At 37.9% G+C, this 20,099-nt stretch overlaps 1 protein-coding gene across 8 annotated transcripts in view; it reads right to left on the reverse strand.

Moving 5' to 3' along the window:
* The window catches only part of LOC124395491 (voltage-dependent calcium channel subunit alpha-2/delta-1), a 111,654-nt gene extending 93,322 nt beyond the window's left edge, over window positions 1-18,332 (reverse strand). For 4 of the 8 annotated variants that reach the window (XM_046864016.1, XM_046864011.1, XM_046864010.1 and 1 more), the window contains exons 1-3: window positions 17,619-18,330; window positions 8,746-8,827; window positions 8,176-8,292 (exon numbers count right to left, since the gene is read on the reverse strand). In XM_046864016.1, the coding sequence (XP_046719972.1) occupies window positions 8,176-8,292; window positions 8,746-8,827; window positions 17,619-17,725 (306 nt within the window). In that variant the 5' untranslated portion in view covers window positions 17,726-18,330. Of the gene's footprint in view, window positions 1-8,175; window positions 8,293-8,745; window positions 8,828-17,618 lie in introns of all 8 variants that reach the window. The other 4 variants (XM_046864015.1, XM_046864012.1, XM_046864014.1 and 1 more) reach the window with 2 other exon arrangements.
* Window positions 18,333-20,099: the final 1,767 nt, after the last annotated feature.

The following is a 20,099-nucleotide window of genomic DNA, read 5'->3' on the forward strand; positions in this document are numbered from 1 at the left end:
ACTGTTACCCCAAAAATCGAAACACACAACTGTAGGATGTCCTTAGATACAGTAGCATTAAATTTCCCTTCACTTCGACTAGGAGACACAAAACCTGTTCCAGCATGATGAATGCCCCTGTGCACAAAACAAGCTCTATGAAGATATGGCTAGCAAAGGTTACAGTATAAGATCTTGAGTGGCCTGCTATAGAGCTCTGACCTCAACTCTACTGAACACCTTTGGGATGAATTGGAAAGCTGACTGCACCCCAGGCCTCATAACCGCGCCTACATCAGTATCTGACTTTACTAACATCCTTGTGGATGAATAAGCACAAATCTCCACAAGCACACTCCACAAATTTGTGGGAAATCTTCTCAGAAGAGTGGAGACTATCAAATGTGGACTAAATGTGGAATGTGGTGTTCAGGAACAGATACAAGTTTTGTAGTCAGGTATCACAAAAACAACAACAACTCATGCGGGAAGTTTGAAAGATTTGCACAATAAATGCTATTTATATGTCAATACTCATTAATTTTATATACGGCTTTTTAAATTGTAGAAAATAAAAACACATAGAAAAAAGACTGAGGATAAAACTACAGTTTTCCCACTACTGCAATTTTTTTTAATTAAATAATGACAACATAGCTTGTTGAGAAACTGGAATGTACAAAATGTACTTTAAATGCTTTTAATTCACCAAGCAGCGATTCCAAAAAATAAATCTGCCAATAAATGAAACGCCAGTGTAAAATCCATGTAACACTAATTTAATGCACACACTCACACAGCAGTGACCTATAAAAAAGTTCTTCCATGGGTAAAATTAAAGAGCACACACTTGAATCCAACCCAAATGTCTTTGTTAGCTGCATGTGGGCGCTTACATGGAATCCTATTCTGTTGGATGAAACACAAACAACAGTGTCAAAATGACATATGCTTAGGGAAAAACATTATAAAATAATCACGAGCTGTCCAGCTGGCTTTATACAAAATAGAGTATTGAAAACAGAAATAACCCTTGTTGTTAATCTGCTGCAAGGTTTTGCCCTTAGCTAAAGATCTCTGATGGCCTGCTGAAATGGAATAGTCCATAATAACTACTTTACTGTATTCAGGTTTCTGTTATTACCTATGATTATTGCATAATGACCAGATACACTGTGTTTTATAAGTCTTATACCACAGCTATTTTACCCTAAATTAATCTTTTTTGTTTAGCGTTTAATGCTGTGGAACATTTTTGAAACAAGTTATCACTTACTGTCGTAACAATCCCCTTTAATCTCTTGACAGAAATAAAACCAATATACACAAATAAAATTGCAACTTGGCATGAGAAAAACTGGAAAGTGCAAACGAACAAAAGGTCTGGATGAATATTTACCAACCCATGATTATGAGCAAGCCATAGGTAGGGGTGTGACTCAGACTGATAGAAGAGTTGCAGGAATGGGAGAAGAGCTGTTTACATACAATACATTTGCAGCATTTATTTGCTGCTCTGAATACAGACTGACTCAGGAATCCAGAGCCACGGATATGATTTGAGACAGTGAACCCTATCAAAGAGAGGGCAATGCCATAGAGTAGAGGACACACGCACACACACACACACACCAAAGGATTCCTGGAACATCGCACAAAATGAAACGAGACCCTTTCATACCCTATATAAAAAGCAAGCAGCACTGAATCAGAGCATCACTCTCATCAGCCATATCAAAGGAATCAAACCACAAAGACTGACAAAGAGGATCTCTCTCTCTCTCTCTCTCTCTCTCTCTCTCTCTCTCAATAAAATTGCTAAATAATGAGATTATTGTCAATGGAATGCTTTTAGTCAAAATAAGGTGGAAAAATTATTAAGAAAATATACGTCCATTAAACTGCATCATAAAATCTTGTAAAATCATAAAAAATCTTTTTTCATTAATCTACACTGCAACTCAAACAATACTTCTAACATATCTAACAAAATCATTAACAATTCCTTCAACTATACCCTCAACATTACGACAAGTTATACTCACTCCGCAAGAGTTGAAACCCTCAGCACCTCTGTACACACTTGCTGAGGACACTTTGTTCACAAAAAAAGCCCAAGAGCATGCTTCTTTTTCCACATATCTCGATGCTGTAGGAAGAGCGTGGGAACAAAATGGCATGTACATAGTCTCCTCACTTGTACCCAACAAAGTTTTTTGGCTATATAGCAAACTAAACACACCCACCTAAACAGCATATATTTTGTCATAATGCAGAACAAAACAGGTACAGGAAATAGATTCCACCCGTATATACCAAAAATATTTACCACCCGGTTACATATTTATGCTTAACAATAAATAGTTTACTAATTAATCAATCAGAAATTAAATTTTCATTACCGTTAAGCTAGAATTTAACATGATGTCTAGCCAATTTATGGCAATCTATACTAAATATTTGTATCAACAGTAGTCTATACCAGCATTAGCAATCTAAATAACTAGGTTAAATATAGCCAGTTATGGTTAGCAGTTATCATCAGCATGCTTTTTGATTTCAATAACTTTTCTTTTACATTTATATTTATGCCTTTTGGCAGATGCTTTTATCCAGTGCAGCACAAATACTTTAAAGTCTCTATCAATAAATGCATCCTGACACTGATAGATTAGGTCACGGACTAACAATATCATCAGTATGTACAAATAAGTCTGCTGGGAAATAAATGTAGATAAAATCAGCGAGAGTTCATGTCATCCAGAGAGGCACAGGAGACATCTCATTTCATATGAGTTTTTGCTTACTCTAGCATCCTGAAGCATTTTTCTGAGGAAGAGCCAGATGGGCACATCCTCAAGTTTCAAAGTACAGTCTGGTGGCTTAGACATCTTCAAATGCATAGCTAGAGAACTATAAAGATAAAACATATTGTATAGAATGAAAAGGTCAGTGAAGCAGATACATTCTCATAAATTCTACAAGGGTCAACTTCACTAGATTGCAAACTGAAATGTCAATAAAAATATTTGGGAGCTCATTCAAAAGTTACAGCAGAGGTACAGTCTCCAACCACTGGCTTAGGACCCAGAATCAGGCCATGGAATAGTTTCTACCAGGTCGCAATAAAGTTCGGGGGAAAATGTCTCTAGATATGACAATGTATTATTTATTGTGCATTTTGCTTTTTATTAACCACTTTCAAAATGTACATACAGGAATCAAAATTTGTTCCTTCCTTCCTTCCAAACAGATTTGAAACACACACACACACACACACACACACACACACACACACACACACACACACACACTCACACACACCAGCCAGCCTGTGCGAGACTATTTTCAAAAATGAAAATGGTCTATGAGGAAAGTATATTTATGTGAACATAAATATAAAATATATTTTATTAAAAGATAGTTACAAATCTATGTATAAGCATTCAATTTCAGTAGCACGGATATGAAGAAAATAGTATAACTATTCACTTCAGCAAATGAATGAAAAAATAAATATATACTAGAGTTATGGTTATGCTTAACTTTCATATAGATACTGTGTCACTATAAAGTACAGTACATTATGCTAAACTATTACACACTATATAATATACAATACTACACAATGCACTACTTTGGCAAATCAGCTACCAAGCTGCTTCCCCATAAGTGTTCCCAAAAAAAAAACTAGCAACATGTTTCTCTAATCTGAGGACATTATTTTTTATTTAATGTGTATTTGTAATTACAGAGCTCAGTCAATAAAGCAGACCTGAAGATAATTGTATCAAAATAATAAGCCACTACAACCCAACAGAACAGGATGATCATCCCCAGCACTGCTATAATATACAGATATGTTCCTTTAAAGGGAAGGAGAAGTTGAAGAAATGATGCAGCTTTTACCACGTCATCCTCTGCACAAATGAGAAGCCAAAAATAGCTAGCAAGAAAGTTAAAAGCCTGCGAAATATATAAACAGCTCTGGCGTTTAGAAGAAAACCAGGAGACAGAGAGAGAGAGAGAGAGAGAGAGAGAGAGAGAGAGAGAGAGAGAGAAAGCATGGCAGCAGGTAGTGAGCCCAAGAGAACCCAGACTGCAGCAGCTGTTGAGTGTCATCATAAGAGAAACAGACAACAGGCACAAAATGTGAGGATGTCACTTGCAGAGGCAGCTTGAACTAAGGGTCAGTGCTGGTACAAGAGGAAAAAACAAAAGATAGAGATAACTGAGGAATGATGGCAAGAGATGAGAGCAAGGAAGGCAACGAAGCAAAGTGTCACAAAGCACCAGTGGTGGATTGTCAGGGCTATTTTCAATAATCTATATAAACACTATCAAATATTTCAATATAGAATGTGTATGTAATTATTCCCGATAGCCCATTCATTTCATTTCATAGCGTTTCTCTTGGGTCTACATCTAGGAGCGTAGCAGAGTGGCTGAAATCTGTTTCTATCCAATCAGATTTCAGCCGTCACTTCACGTGTTGCAGTAAGGCCAGCAGTGTGAACTCTATGTTCTCTAAAGCTGTTGCTTTAACCAATCAGACTGTGACTCGGTCACTCGAAGGCCATCTAGCAGGCTGAACTTGTCTGACATGAATGGATGGTCAAAGTGTGTATTAGTCACAGTTATCACAATGCAAATGCTGCAAAAGGCACAAGCTCAGATATATTCCTGTGGATTTAATAGCTGTGTTTTTCATTCCACAATAGCAGACAGAAAAAAGTAAATTGATTTGGTCGCAGATACACTTACTAAGACATTTACAAGACGGAATTTTCAGGAAAAGCTGGACATCATGAAGAAAAGTCTACCAAAACAGTTTAAAAAGTTGTTAAGAATTTTCATGAATCATTTATACTTTTGCTTTTTTTCCTGTAGAATGTGCCCAAAAATAATTTGCCTTCATTTCAAATAGCCAGGAAAACCATAATGCATTTCTATTTGATGAGGTTATTATTGATGCTTTTGCTAGAGAATATGTATGTCGACAGTGCAGCTGGGGATGCAGTGAAAGGAGAATTGTGTTCATTGTGTGTCTTGCTTTACTATCGATAGGAGAATGCTGAGGATGAAGCCGCCAGGAAGGAGGAAAAGGGAAAGGTCAAAGAGGAGGTTTATGGATGTGGTAAGGGGAAGACATGCAGGTAGTTGGTTTGAAAGAGGCAGTTGAAGAGGACAAAATAGTATGGAGACGGATGATCTGCTGTGGCAACTTTTAATGGGAGCAGCCAAAAGAAGAAGGAGAAGAAGAAGAGTGTTTGTTTCTTTACTAATGCTATTAATTCTCACTGCGTGAGATACTTGTCCGTGAAGCAGCACTTTTGTAATAGCTAACAATTTGTAATAGCAAACCATATTTAATTACATTTTAAAGTGAAAGACAAGTTATTATAGTTATGCTTTATGTTATAGCAGCTGTAAAAAAAAGTCATTCCTTTACTAGCCTTTATACTTTATTTTTATTTCTCTCATGAAGCTAATAGGATAAAAAAAAAGATGACGTTCCTGTGGTGAAAATCCTACTGACCATTAAAACAGTATACATTATATCAATCAAAACTCTTCCTGGACTACTAAACATTTGTAAAACATTGTTTATTATTAGTCGTAGATTATATGGTGTGATTCTATACCATTCCCTGCAAAAGAGCTGTTAGTGTAAATAATAATATAAATGTATATTTTAAATTTAAAACCAGCACTAGCCAAGCTGTTATTATAGCAATTTAGCAAATGCCTCTAAAACAATCAGATTACAGAATTCTACAGTGCTGTGGTATAAATAGAAAAGCAAGCAAGGGAATACATAACAAAGTGATAAACAGCTAGACGTTTCAAAGGCAAATACAAGAACCAGACCTTGAATTATTGAGGCAGTTAGCAAAGGTGAAGGCAGTCCCATCGAGACATGTAGCACAGTTGTAATCCGTGTGAAATGAAGTGCACAGAATGCTGTTACAACCACCTGAGAGGTAAAACGCATTATTTGCAGGTCTTATACAAGCAAAGGCATGAAATCTCAGGCGTGAAACATGATGATTGTTAATCAGGGATTTAACCTGAAAATTTGTACAGTATTTTGTGTGTGAAATGCTTTAGAGGCAATTGATATTGCAAAAGCAGCCCACTGGTGAAGTGTGGAGGTTTGTCGCTTCACAGCTCCAGGGTTCCTGGTTTAGAGTGACTGTCTATTCAGAGTTTCAAATCTTTCCTCACAAGATTTTCTTTTGTTTGTCTGGTTTCCACCCACCTACAGAGAATAATGAGTGAATTAGCTATGCTCAATTTCCACTTTGTGTCTTTCCATCTGATAGACTTGTGTTTACCCCGGGTCGATTAATGCCATAGACTACTAATCTGCCACAGCAACTAGTATACACTGTAGTTTATCTGGTTACAGTTCTTCTGTAGATAAATGGATGACCACATCAATCATAATGACAATATTTTAGGATTTATGCAACATTCACGATGAAATAAAAGCAGGTTGAGAAGAGCCTGGAGAGGTGGAGGTATGTGCTGGAGAGAAGGGAAATGAAAGTCAGTAGGAGTAAACAGAGTACATGTGTGTGAATGAGAGGGAGGGCAGTGGAGTGGTGCGGTTGCAGGGAGAAGAGGTGGAGAAGGTGGAGGAGTTCAGGTACCGGGGGTCAACAGTGCAAAGTAATGGAGAGTATGTTAGACAAGTGAGGAAAAGAGTGCAGGCAGGGTGGGGCGGGTGTGGAAGAGTGATAGCAGGAATGATTTGTGATAGAAGGAAATCTGCGAGAGTAAAAGGGAAAGTTTATAGGACTGTGGTGAGACCTGTGATGATGTATGGTTTAGAGACAGTGGCATTGAGTAAAAGACAGGAGGTGGAGCTGGAGGTAGCAGAGTTGAAGATGTTGAGGTTTTCGTTGGGAGTGACGACGATGGACAAGATTAGAAATAAGTTTATTAGAGGGACAGGGCTTGTAGGACGTTTTGAAGACAAGGTGAGGGAGGCGAGATTGAGATGGTTTGGACGTGTGGAGAGGAGGGACATGAGGTATATCAGTAGGAGAATGCTGAAGATGAAGCTGCCAGGAAGGAGGAAACAGTATTTACTCAGAATGAATAAAGAAACCTTGTAAATGCATCATGTTCCAGCACCAACTTCATTTGTCCCATGAAATTTATATAATTTCAGATTTGATCTGTAGTTAATGTCAACCGTCTGCTACATTGACTCAGGACTACAGTTTGCTACTGATCACCATCACTGCACACCTCAACATCATTTATCTGTAATAAATGGACATTCAATGCAACCCAGATTAGGATGGGTTCCCTATTAAGTCTGGTTCCTCTTAAGGTTTTTTCCTTAAATAAATTGAATTGAATGTAATGATTGTTTACTTGCATTAAATTACAAACCCCTCCCTTTTGTTCAAAGAGATCAGATGCATTGCCTGATTCTCAACCATTTAAAACTGTTCACTCAGAGTAATGTTCTCATAATTGGTTGCTTCCCTCGTGCCAAAGAAAACTTGAAATACCTTAGATTAGTGTCGTACAGTCAAATGATCCTTACCTGCCTTTTATCATATCAGGAGCTGATAAATAATAGTGTATACTCACATTCAACTCTCGACCCTGCTTTGACTTCTTTTAAAGACCCACCAATGCATGCCAACTCCCAGTTCTATGCCAAACAGTTCTAATGAATGCATACACACACGTACACACTTTCTGTGCCAACATTCCAGGTCAGTAGGCTGACATCAGGGGAGCCCCAAGCACATCTGTACTGGGCACAGATATCCACAGGCTCAAAGACAGAAAACAATTCATCTTTCGATTTTGCAAAGGCAATGCCATCTGTCTCTCTATCTCTATCTCTCTCTCTCTCTCTCTCACACACACACACACACACACACACACACACACACACACACACACACACACCTGTGCTCCCAGCAATAACTGGATTGTGAGAAAAGCCTGCATTGCACTGTCCTTATAAAGCATTCAAGAAAAAGCAAAAAAAACCTGTATAAATTATGTTCCTCTCTTCCGAAAATGGGTATGCAACCGAACATAATCACACAATTATTTTCCTCTGTTTAGTGTGTGATTTAGTGCCGTTGCACATTTACATATTGTCGCACATTTAGAATCTCTGCAGCATGGGCTTTTCCCAGCCAGCAAGGGTGTGTACTGTACCTCAAGGGCTTTCGCTCGCTTCTTTAAAAAGTCCTCTATATTCCGTGCTGCATTATCCACCAGCCTTCCTGCATAGTTTGTTTCCACAGTGTAGTATTTCTGATTTTTCATAAAGATCTGCAATGACAATAGAAACACAAGAACACATTTTAATCGCAAAATTACACACTTTCAAAACACTTGAATGGTGCCCTGTGGAAGCCCACTGACATTCAATCGTTTCATGATGTTCCCTCAGACTGGGAGATTTTATCTTTTATCTTTGCAAGTGGGATGGATTATGTGGTAGCACTAAGATCACTTGAGAAGGAGCAGGACCCAAGCATTCTTCGAATGTTCTTAATGCTACAATGCACTAGGGGAAGTGCAGGAATTTTTGACAACTGCAAGAGTGACCTACATACATATAACACATTGTGTGTATCAGGATGTATAGAGAAAATTAACTTTTTGAAGAGGCTCAATCTAATTTGTTATGCCAAGTGAATGTTTGAACAGCATGCACGTGTGTTTATGTGTAGAAGCAGTTGTAATAGTAGTAATAGTAGCAGGTAAAGAACAATTCCTAACCTCCACTAGGCTTTTTCCTGCGCTAGCCGTGTCAGCAAGGGTCACCAGCTCCTGCTGCATCTGATCCACCCACTCTTTTATGCTGCAAAAAAGAGACATAATCTCAATGTACAAAATGCACAAAACACACCATACATAACCAGAGAGGGAACACACAGGCATCACTCAAATAAGAACAGGGCCATATGATTTCCCAACTGAATCAGCTGTCATGATGTTGTGCTGGGATCCAAACATGTGTTTGCGTAATTATTAAAATGAATGAAACATTTAGAAATACACCAATTTCATTTAGCAAAAAATCTCAAAGGAGGTTCACAGTAAATACTCAGAACAAAATAACGACTCTAAAAACAAAAGGGCACATCTGCATAATGCAACCTCTGGTGATGTCTACGGTGGCTCATGAAAGTATTCAACTCCCCCTTTTCTGTTTTGTTGCATTACAAACTGGAATTAAAATGGATTTCTTCAGAGGTTTGTACCATCTGATTTACACAAAAATGCACCACCTCTCTAAAGAAGTCAATACTTTGTAGAGTCTCCTTTTGCTGCAATTACAGCTGGCAGTCCCTTGGGGTGTGTCTATCAGCTTAGCAGATCTAGTCATTTAGATTTTTTTGCCCATTCTTCACAAAACTGCTCCAGCTCCTTCAATTTGAATGGGTCAAACTGGTGTACAGCCTGGGCTTTCAAAACTTTTAAATTGGGAAGTGGTAGCTCAGTGGTTGAGGCATTTGACTTTAGATTGGAAAAGTCTGAATCCAAATCAAAACACTACCAAACTGCCACTGCTGGGCCCTTAAGCAAGGCCTCTAACCCTCACCTGCTCGGTTCTATAACTGTAATTAAAATTTAATTGATAATTATATGTCGCGCTGGATAAGGGCATCTGCCAAATAGCATAGATGTTTATTTTTTTTTCACTATTCCAGTGCAGCTTTTGCAGTGTATGCTAAGTGTCATTATCCTTTTAAAAGTTGAACCTCTGTGCCAGTCACAAATATCTGGCAGACTGAAATACAGTAATTCCCCGCTTTATCCCGGTTTGAATCTCGCGCCCCCGGTTTTTACCACCGGTTTGCATTTGCCACATAACTAATTTGTTTTATGTTGAAATAATGAAATTTATTACTAAAAATATAATTATTAATTATAAAATGAAGTCAAATGTTAATACAGTACAGTGCTGTATACATAAAATAGCATTTTTGGGGTGGCGTGCGTTTATCGCAGTTTTTCTTTTATCGCGGGCGGTTTTGGAATGTAACCACCACGATAAACCGGGCATTACTGTACTTACTTCAGTCTTGGCCAGTTTTGCAGAGTCTGCCAATAAAAGCATCCAACAACATGCGGCTTCCACCACCATGCTTCACTGTGGGAATGGAGTTCTCATGGTGATGGGAAGTTTTGTGTTTAGTGCCACAAAAAGTTTCTTTATTGTCAACTTGAACAGAGAAACTTTTTCTTTGTGTTTGGGGAGTGACATGCTATTTGGTGAACTTTGATGCTTTTCTCTTTTTTCTTTAAGCAGTGGCTTTTTCTGGCAACTACTCCAAACAATCCAGCTGTGTGGAGTGTATGGCTTAACGTAGTCCAATTGACAGATACTCATGTCTTTGTTATGAATCTTTGCAGTCCCTTTTGAATTTAAGTTATAATTTTTTGTAAAATCTCCTCGTCCTGTCTGTGTGTTTTGATGAAAGGCTTTCTCTTGTTCCATATTGTTCAATATTGTTGTTCCAAAACTGAGCATTTGACATAAAAAAATAACCTTTTTATTTATGCATTCTATATTTTTTTGTCATCTATTGGCTCTTTGCCAGAATTCAGCCAAAGAAACATTTGGTCAGTTTTCCCAGAACACAGAAATATGCACACCCTTAGAAAGATAAGTAAAAATAGCCTATTCCCAGGGATCTCCATTTTGAATGGAAAATGCTGAACTCAGATCAGAATGTGAGTCTCAGACTTTTATTGCTTGATTGCTAGTCTTTATATTGCACTCTATATCACACACACACACACACACACACACACACACACCCCATGCTTTTTGCTTGATGCATTGGTACTGATGGCCTGAAAGGCTGTTCTTTACTTCAAAGTGCCAGAGAGGCAAAAGTTCAGCAGACCCATTCAAACACATCTGATTGGCTCTGGCACTGTCTGCGGAGGTCAAGACCTCCGTCTGCACAGCAGAATAGGAAACACGCACATGAATTGTGCTCAAAATATCAATATGGCAATGTCTCTAAATTAAATTCTGGATGCCAGCATAGATTACTGAATCCATTTAATTTCAACTGAGCACATTTATTGGTTTTGGCTGCCATCATCCTGTTGTTTTTCTCTCCCCCCCCACCCCTTTCTATTGTTCTCAGTATATTGCAAATACACTAAAATTATGTGAATTTTTTTTATTATGAGGAAAGCTGTATAGACCACATATGACTTCTCTATAATAAAAGTTTAATTTACTTATGCAAATACAGACTCAATGAAGGTGTACTTGACCTTAAACACACAGTATCTAGCAAGGCAATAAAATATGAAAACGTAAAATATAAAATGCACAATGTGTCATTATGTTGTGATTTTTATATATATACATACATATATACACACATAATCAATATTGCCAAAAGTTTGCGGACACCTAGTCATAAGTATGGTATGTGCTTTTTTGGGGATCACATTTTACATTTAATACCAATTTGCTCATATAAGTCCCTGGACTGTTCTGGGTAGATGTTCCACTAGATTTTGGAGTGTGCAAGGGTAAGTAAAGTCAGGTACTGATGTAGGTGCGGTAAGGAGGCCTGGGGTGCAGGCAGCATTCACATTAATCACAAAGGTGTTTGATAAGGTTTCGCTCAGAGCTCTATAACAGGAGATCTTCCACTCCAACAGGTGCAAAGCATATCTTCATCTAGGTTGCTTTGTGCACGGGGGTATTGTCATGCTGAAACAGGTTTAGGTCTCCTAGTTCAAGTGAAAGGATAATTTCATGCTACTGCATCCAAGGACATCCTATGCAATTGAGTTCCTTTAGCTTAGCTGATAACAATTTGGGAAAGAACCAGGTCAGGTGTCCCAATACTTTTGCCCATATAGTGAATATATATACTTTACAGTCTACTGGGAACAATGGGCTGGGTGAAAGCCTGTCCTTGTCTCTAGAGCTTCTTTTTACTATAATTTGCTTTTTGTTTGTCATAATTTCAAGAAAGAGAAAAAAAACATTAGTGATGACTGACTGTGTATAACTGTAATAACATAAGCAGCAACTACTAACTCTTCTCTTGGATCTTCTAAAACATTAAGTTGTCTGCATGTTTTGGTGAAAGAGGTAGTGCCCTAGGGCCTGATCCTGAGATTTGTTTGTCCATTTTTCTCTGACTGTCTAAAGAAAATGCCTGTGAAAAAAGAGGAATAAACCACTTCATCTCCAGCTCAGGCTGCTGGCTAACACCACCAATATCTGGATTATTTTCCTACAAATGCACAGCAGTAATGTTTTATTCCTTAAAAAATTAATAATGAAATCCTTGATAAGCTGTAATCATGTTGAATGTTGAAACAATGTTAAAATTGTCACATTGCCAACTAATGTACTACACTATGCCACTTTTATAGCTAATATTTCACAGTGAATTAATAAGCAGCAGTAGTAATATATATTAACAATTATGAAAAATTATAAGAATTTTGTCACCACTGGGTGCTTTGGGTAAAGTAAAGATGTTCAATTATTGCATATTTAAAAACAAATAGAAAGAATAAATTAATTCCCCTCAAAATGTGTGTCTATGTCAATGATTACATTTTAAATGATCATAATATTAAAATCAAATCACTTATAACAGTTGTCCAATACATAACAGGAATTATTTTAGCACAATATTAGAGCTTTTAGAACATCAGATTACTTTTACAGTGCAATGCCTGCATGGAATCATTACTATCTAACAAAAAAGTACATACAGTTACAGTGATTATAAACCCAGGCTTTATAGAAAGTGCATCTGGGTCAGTTCTGTGTCACTAATCGAACTACCGGCACTGTTTTGGAAGGTGGTGGAAACCAGAGAACTCAGAGGAATCCCACATTAAACAAGTATAAACTAATTCCACATTGCGAATCAACCGAATCAAACTTAGAACCCTGAAACACACCACGGCACCACAACTGAAAACAGATTAAGTTTAATGAAAGCATTTAGATTTTCTTAGACAAAGCCTTCATTCATGATCCTCAGAAAACACAGTCATAAATGTATAGATTTCTTTTTTCAAAGGACAAATTTGCATTATAGTACCTTTATGTCAGTGAAATAATCAATAACACCCAGGCCAAAATTCTAATAAAAAACTAATAAGTTGTGTGGCATTCTTTCAAATCTAGGAGTAAAATCTTTCATTAAAAACCGAAGCCTTTCACCGCAAGATAATGGGGCGCCTTCAGTGCCTCACGGAATAACAAACAGGAGTGTGACAAATGGTAAAGTTCAAAAGGAAATGTGTGAATGTGTCTCAGGTGGAGTGCACTCATCTGCCCCATCATCTGCTTAGCTCAGGTCCTCATGAAGCTCCAAAACACCACACGGGCATAACAAACAAAGTTGGAGAACGCTGTTGTGATGAGTTCTTGCCAGGCTGTAATGTGGGAGAGTTATACTTAGCACCAAGCATCTGTAGCACATGACAAAATACTCCTGATTATGTTCCATGGATATTTGTTAAGCAAAAAAAAAGGTTCTTGTTATATTGCTAACATTACTGTATATTGTAGCATTGCAAGTGCTACATATTTCTTGGAGGCTCATGGTATTTTCATAGACTTGTTTGCTGGATAGTTTCATCTCCTTCTACACCATCTTGATCCGATTAGTATCAATTACTCGCTGGAATACAGTGCCTTGTTTTGTTTTTTTTCTAGACTATTTTTGGAGCCATCAACGATCCACTTCCCTTCTCAGTCCTCTTTATTAGCAAGGAGGAGCGTTTCCTGTTGTTCTGACTAAAATCCTTTTGTTCCTACATGAAGAAAATGAAAACAGAATAGACATTCTTTTACAATTCTCCTTCACAGACACACTTACTGTCAACCCCACAGCCAAAACACTCAAACCTTTATTGCTGTTTGTGTTTTATCTTGAACCCATCTTGTAATATAGTGCTTCATCACAAAAAAAAGCTGCAGGCATTGTGAGGAAAGGCTTTTTTTTATGTACAAACACATTGACTGTAATGCATCTAATCCAGTGGACATAAGGTTTCACTCACACACAAACGACAAGGTCCGTTCAGCATTGTGTCCTTCTCTGAGCTCCACTATAATAAACTATTTAATCCCTTAACTACCTGAGGATTACAGCTCAGATAAGGATAAGAGAAGGCAAGTTACTCTAGGTGGGTTTTAAGAATAACCCTGCAATCAGGAAAACACTGCTGCTAATGCAACAAAAGAATATTTTTGAATTTTATTAGGACAGTTTGAATTCCCCCTGTAAACAAGTTCATGTGTATATATTCCAGGGAGTTTCCCAATAAATCTGTGAACAAATGTAACTTAAAAATCACTTTACATTAGTATAAATGAAAGAAGACACCTCAGGCTTTAGCAAATAGTAGACACACACACACACACACATACACACACACAAACGTCTAATGTCTCCAGGGAAGAAGAATGACAGAACCCACCTACGTCTGTCTAAAGATATCAACTAAATCCATCAATCAGATAAGCTCGCTACTCTGTTTCAAGCTTATGCATAGTGGTATGGGAAAAACCCATCTGTTATTGCTGCTGCTGAATTCTGGATAAATGATTAATCATGTTTTGACAAAACTGAGTTTTGCTTCCAATAATACACTTCGACAACTGTTTCTAAAAATAAATATTTTTAATAAAATAACGTGGGAATAATTTTATTTTAGATTTCCTTACTTTGCTTTGGCTGTCAGAATACAAAAAAAAAAGGTTTGTATGTTTAAAATGACCTTATAAATAAGACATGATAACAATTTTTTGCATTAAAAAATACAATTCCATATACAGTACATAGATTAATTTATTTAGACACCTAACCTTTCCAACCATATGTAATTATTCCCCAAACTGTTACCACAAAGTTGGAGATACACAATTATATTGGATGTGGTAGAATGAAATATTTCCTTTACTTGAACCAGGAGAGCCAAACCTGTTCCAGCATGACAATTTTCCTGTGCACTGTTACATGAAGATATGGTTTACATGGGTCAGAATGGAAGATCTTGAGTGGCCTGCTATACAGCTCTAAGTCCTATACTATTTAACTAAACACCTTTCGATAAATTGGAATGCTGACTGCACACAAGGCCTCCTCACCCTACATTAATACCCCACTTTACTAATACACTTGTGGCTGAATTATATATATATATATATATATATATATATATATATATATATATATATATATATATATATATATATATAATGTAAAAATGCTGACAGTATCTGCAGCATTTCCAGGCATGCATCATGAAATTAATTATCACAATATCAATATATTATATAGCCATAGCAATCACCCCTTCTTCCAATAATGTAATTGCAATAGTGGAAGTGGGACTGAGTAATAAAGCTATCTGATATTGATTAAATATTTATTATATATAGTGAAACATGTCAAACTCATACTATATAAATTGCTTTCTCAGGCAGATATCTTTAGCTCTTACATTCACACATACTCCCCTTCGGTCAGCCTGGACACAAACATCTGTGCCTGTTTTTGTGCGTGTGTGTGTGTGTGTGTGTGTGTGTGTGTGTGTGTGTGTGTGTGTGTGTGTGTGTGTGCGTTTGTTTTGTACTTAACCAGCTGGGCTGGAAGATGGTGGGACTGAATTCCCTGGCAGTTTATCAGGGGAATAATTACCTGCTCCAGCCTGGGGATCCCTGAGGACTTCCTCTCTCATCTCACCTCAATAATAGATCATTACAGAGCAGAAGTCAGAACTAACATCACTACCTGCAACAAGCAAGACTAACATCATTCAGTTGTGACCTGGGAAACACGCTGAGCTACAGCAAGCCAAAGGCATATAAAAGACCATGTTTATTAATGACCCTTAGTCTCGGTCGTCTCTGGAGGGCTCACAAAAGCAGATTCAATGCAACAATGCACCTTTTATATTTCCTTTCCTTCCCTCTCCTTTCCTATACATTGTGTTCTCTCCTATGTTTCAACCTAAGCCAGTTAATTAAAGACCCCATAACAGTGACAAAATACAGACTGCTATTGATCTTAGCCATCAGTGACCCTATCACTTGTATTATTCACATTCATCAACTCATTTGCACCTTCTCTCTCTCTCTCTCTCTCTCTCTCTCTCTCTCACTCAGGTAGACATTCAGTCTGCTGACCAGTTTTCCATAAGTAAGAAAAAAATCATGTTATTTGTAGCATATCTTTATCTATATAATCTAATTTCATGTGAAGTTCAATCCACAAATCAAATCAAGGATCTTCATTTTGGTACAAACTGAGTTATTATTGGGTAAAGATAGACAATCGGGGAAAAAGAAAACCTCACTGTGCTATACTGGAGGAAGGAAAGATTGATATGGCTATAAAAAATTAATAGACAGTGTAAAGAATTTAGGTAGGACATCAGATCAATATATTCAACATATTTTCAGATATTGTTTTGCTGTTTGCCTATATATATATACACACTGATACATATTTCATAGTGTAGAAACATGCAACAGCATTTACAAAGAGCAACTTACATTTATCTCATTCTGAGCAGATTAAGGGCCTTGCTCGGGGGCCCAGGAGTGGCAGCATGATGTGGCTTTGATTTAAACTCACAACTTTCAGATACAAAGTCCAATGCCTTAACCTCTAAGCTACCACCATGGTCCATCACCAAGTATTGTGGTTTTAATATACCACAACTGATTGTCTTATACCCGAGTGTGATTTTCACAGTGCTGCAATATTATCGTTTGTTTATTTTTCTGTAGGCAAAAATAACAACAACAGACTGCAAACTTGTTGCTGCTTCGGTATTATCAACTATATGTATAAAGATTTGCATTATATAATTTAAAATTAAATAATAATAATAATTTCAGGTGTCGCCACACTAAAGGTTAATAAAAGGTTAATCACATGCACTTTTCTGGATAAAGGAAGCCTGCACTTTGTTTTTTAAGACACTGTTGTAGCAATTCAGCATTTTTATTTTCTTTCTGTACATATGTATCTACACAAAAGCGATATGAAGATGTAATACCTGATAATCATGATAAATAGTTACAAATTCAGTTATTGTAAATAGGTTGTTCTCTTATATATCCCTTATGATGTTTACATGTTTATTGCTTGCATGTATGTCAGTATGCATACTGTGCACAATCTGATGTACTAGTTTTGTCCACTCCTAATTGGACATTATCTTCCTTATCTAATTGCAATGTATCATATGCACATGCTCATGCACATACAGCATGCTCAAAGGTATTGTTAGTCCATGGGCAGGGGGACTAGCATGAGGATTTGTTGTTCTGTTAAAGCTGCAAGTGTGATTAATATTGTGATAGGAATTTACCACCTCAGGTAACAGGAGAGTTTGATACCTAAAGGGGTCATATCACTACTTCTAAAATGATTATATATGATCTGTTTATAATAATGAAACACTTTGATCTGTTGGTAAAGGTGCTGTGAAGGAGGATGGTGGTGATGATGATGATAATGTAGATGATTAATATTAAACATGTATACGGATTCATCACAAGACTTCAGCATGCAAATCAACAGTTTGAGCACTTTTGTAAACGCACCGCACCATGTCCCGTTACTCACATGAGCGACGTGGGGAACTGCGAGGCGCGCGAGCCGTGCAAAGCCGAGCACGCGAGCACAATGAGGAGCAGTGTGAGGGGCGATCCCGGGCTCATCCCGCGCGCCATGTCGCTCCACTCCTCCAGCGCCGCGCTTCTCTCTTCGCAGATAAAACTGATCAAACTCCTCCCTGCTAGTTGATCGGATAAACCTGCATCGGTTTAGAATCGGGATCGGGTCCAGGTCTACGCGCTCATGTTAAACGGCCCGCCGGTTACCGGGAGTGCGCGCGCAAACCTGTCTCTCCGTCACGGCTTGCCGTCACGCGCAACGGCCGGGCGGGCACGCGTGTGATCCCTCTGAAGAGCTGAGAAAAGTCTTACGGCTGGAGTGTGGAGGGAAAAGTGATGGATAGGATGGGAAGAGAGAGAGAGAGAGAGAGAGAATTGTGTGCGTGTGTGCGTGTGTGTGTTACTCTTATCAGAGCCTCATCTCTATTCTAGTGGTAGAGCCTCCAATCTATTGGCTAGCATCTCTCTCTCTCTCTCTCTCTCTCTCTCTCTCTCTCTCTCTCTCAATTCAAGATTCAGAGGTTTATTTATTGGCACCACAAATATGGACATTCGTAATGCCAAAAGCATAATAAACTATAATAATAATATACTATAATATAACCATAATAACAATATAGAGTTAAACTATAGAATCTGTTTCTATTGCTCGCTCTCTCTCTCTCTCTCTCTCTCTCTCTCTCTGTCTCTCTCTCTCTCTCTCTGTCTCTGTCTCTCTCTCTCTCTCTCTGTCTGTATGTATTTATGTGTCTGTCTGTGTCTCTTTTTGTCTATCTGTCTCTCTTTCTTTCTTTCTTTCTCGCCCTCCCTATCTGTCTGTCTCTCTCTCTCTCTCTCTCTCTCTCTCTCTCTCACACACACACACACACACACACACACAATCATAAACAGAATCTTTCTCTCACTCCCCTTTCTGTCTGATTCTCTCTCTCTCTCTCTCTCTCTCTCTCTCTCTCTCTCTCTCCCTCTCTGTTTGTCTCTTCCTATTCCCTTCCCTTACTTTCGCCACACACACACACACACACACACACACACACACACAAAATCAGAAACAGAACCCCCAAACCCCCTCCCCTTTCTCTTTCTCTACCAGAGTAGTGACATCAAATTACCACACACCCGAAAACAATAGAGTGTTTGCTCCAACCTTTATTGTGTGTCAGTGCTGAAGGTTCTAAATACCAAGTGTAACATCACATACTGCCACTGGCTCACTGCTGAGACTTTGATCAAGGTTCTTAACTATAAAGTGTTTAACTCCATGTTGGGATTGCATCCAGCTATAAGTTACTTTGCATTGAATAATAAAAAAGAAGAAACATCTGCCAAATAAACAAATGTGCCTGTAAAACTGAACAGAACAAGAACACCTGCTCAGTACATTTGAAGGAAACAGACTGTAAAGTGGTAGCTGGATAATCAAAACAGACAAAGTCTGCCCTAAATTAGCATGCATCAAAAATCATTTCCCAGCTGTGCATTTATTTTTTGTATTTTTTTTATTTCCTACCACTAAGCAATTGAATTCTTAAGTCTGATTTGTCAAAAAGTGGTATGTAATTTTCTAAAGCAGAAGATGTGTAGCTTTAATATAGATTATTTAATATAAATTATTATACTACTGTGATCATTCTAATTTATTATCTTTAAAAAAAATATACACATATTCACATATAAAGTCAGAAGTCCCTCACATTTCAGCAACCATTTATACAGTATAGTATACAGTATCTTCTCAAGGGACAACACTATAGAAATGAATCTTGGATATTTTTTTTTGACTTTTTAGAGTAGTCAGTGTGCAGCTTGTATTACAGTACAGATTTACTGTCTTAACAGCAATTATTGTCTAAATAACTAGAACAAAAGTGAGTACACCCTAAGTGAACATGTAAAAAAGTCCAAAGTGTCAATATTTTGTGTGAGCATTATTGTTATCTAGCACTGCCTTAATCCTCTTGGGCATGGAATTCACCAGAGCTGCACAGGTTGTTGGGATTCTCTTCCACTTCTCCATAATGATGTCACGGAGCTGCTGGATGTAAGACACATGGCGCTCGAGGATGCCTCACAGGTATTCAATAGAGTTTAGGTCTGGAGACATACTTGGCCACTCCATCACTTCAGATTCCGCAGCAAGGCAGTTGTCATCTTGGCGGTGTGTTTGGGGTGGTTACTATGTTGAAAAACTGCCGTTTGGCCCAGTTTCTGAAGGGAGGGCATCATGTTCTGCTTCTGAATGTCACAGTACATGTTGGAATCCATGTATCCTTTAATGAACCCCAAATCCCCAGTATCAGCAGCATGCATGTCGCTCCAGTCCATGATGCTACCACCACCATGCTTGGCTGTAGGCAAGACACAATTTTTAAAATTCTTCTCACCAGGGCGTTGCCACAGATGCTGGACACCATCTAAACCAAACAAATTT

This window comes from Silurus meridionalis, chromosome 13, assembly GCF_014805685.1.
Source record: "Silurus meridionalis isolate SWU-2019-XX chromosome 13, ASM1480568v1, whole genome shotgun sequence".
Lineage (NCBI taxonomy): Eukaryota > Metazoa > Chordata > Actinopteri > Siluriformes > Siluridae > Silurus > Silurus meridionalis.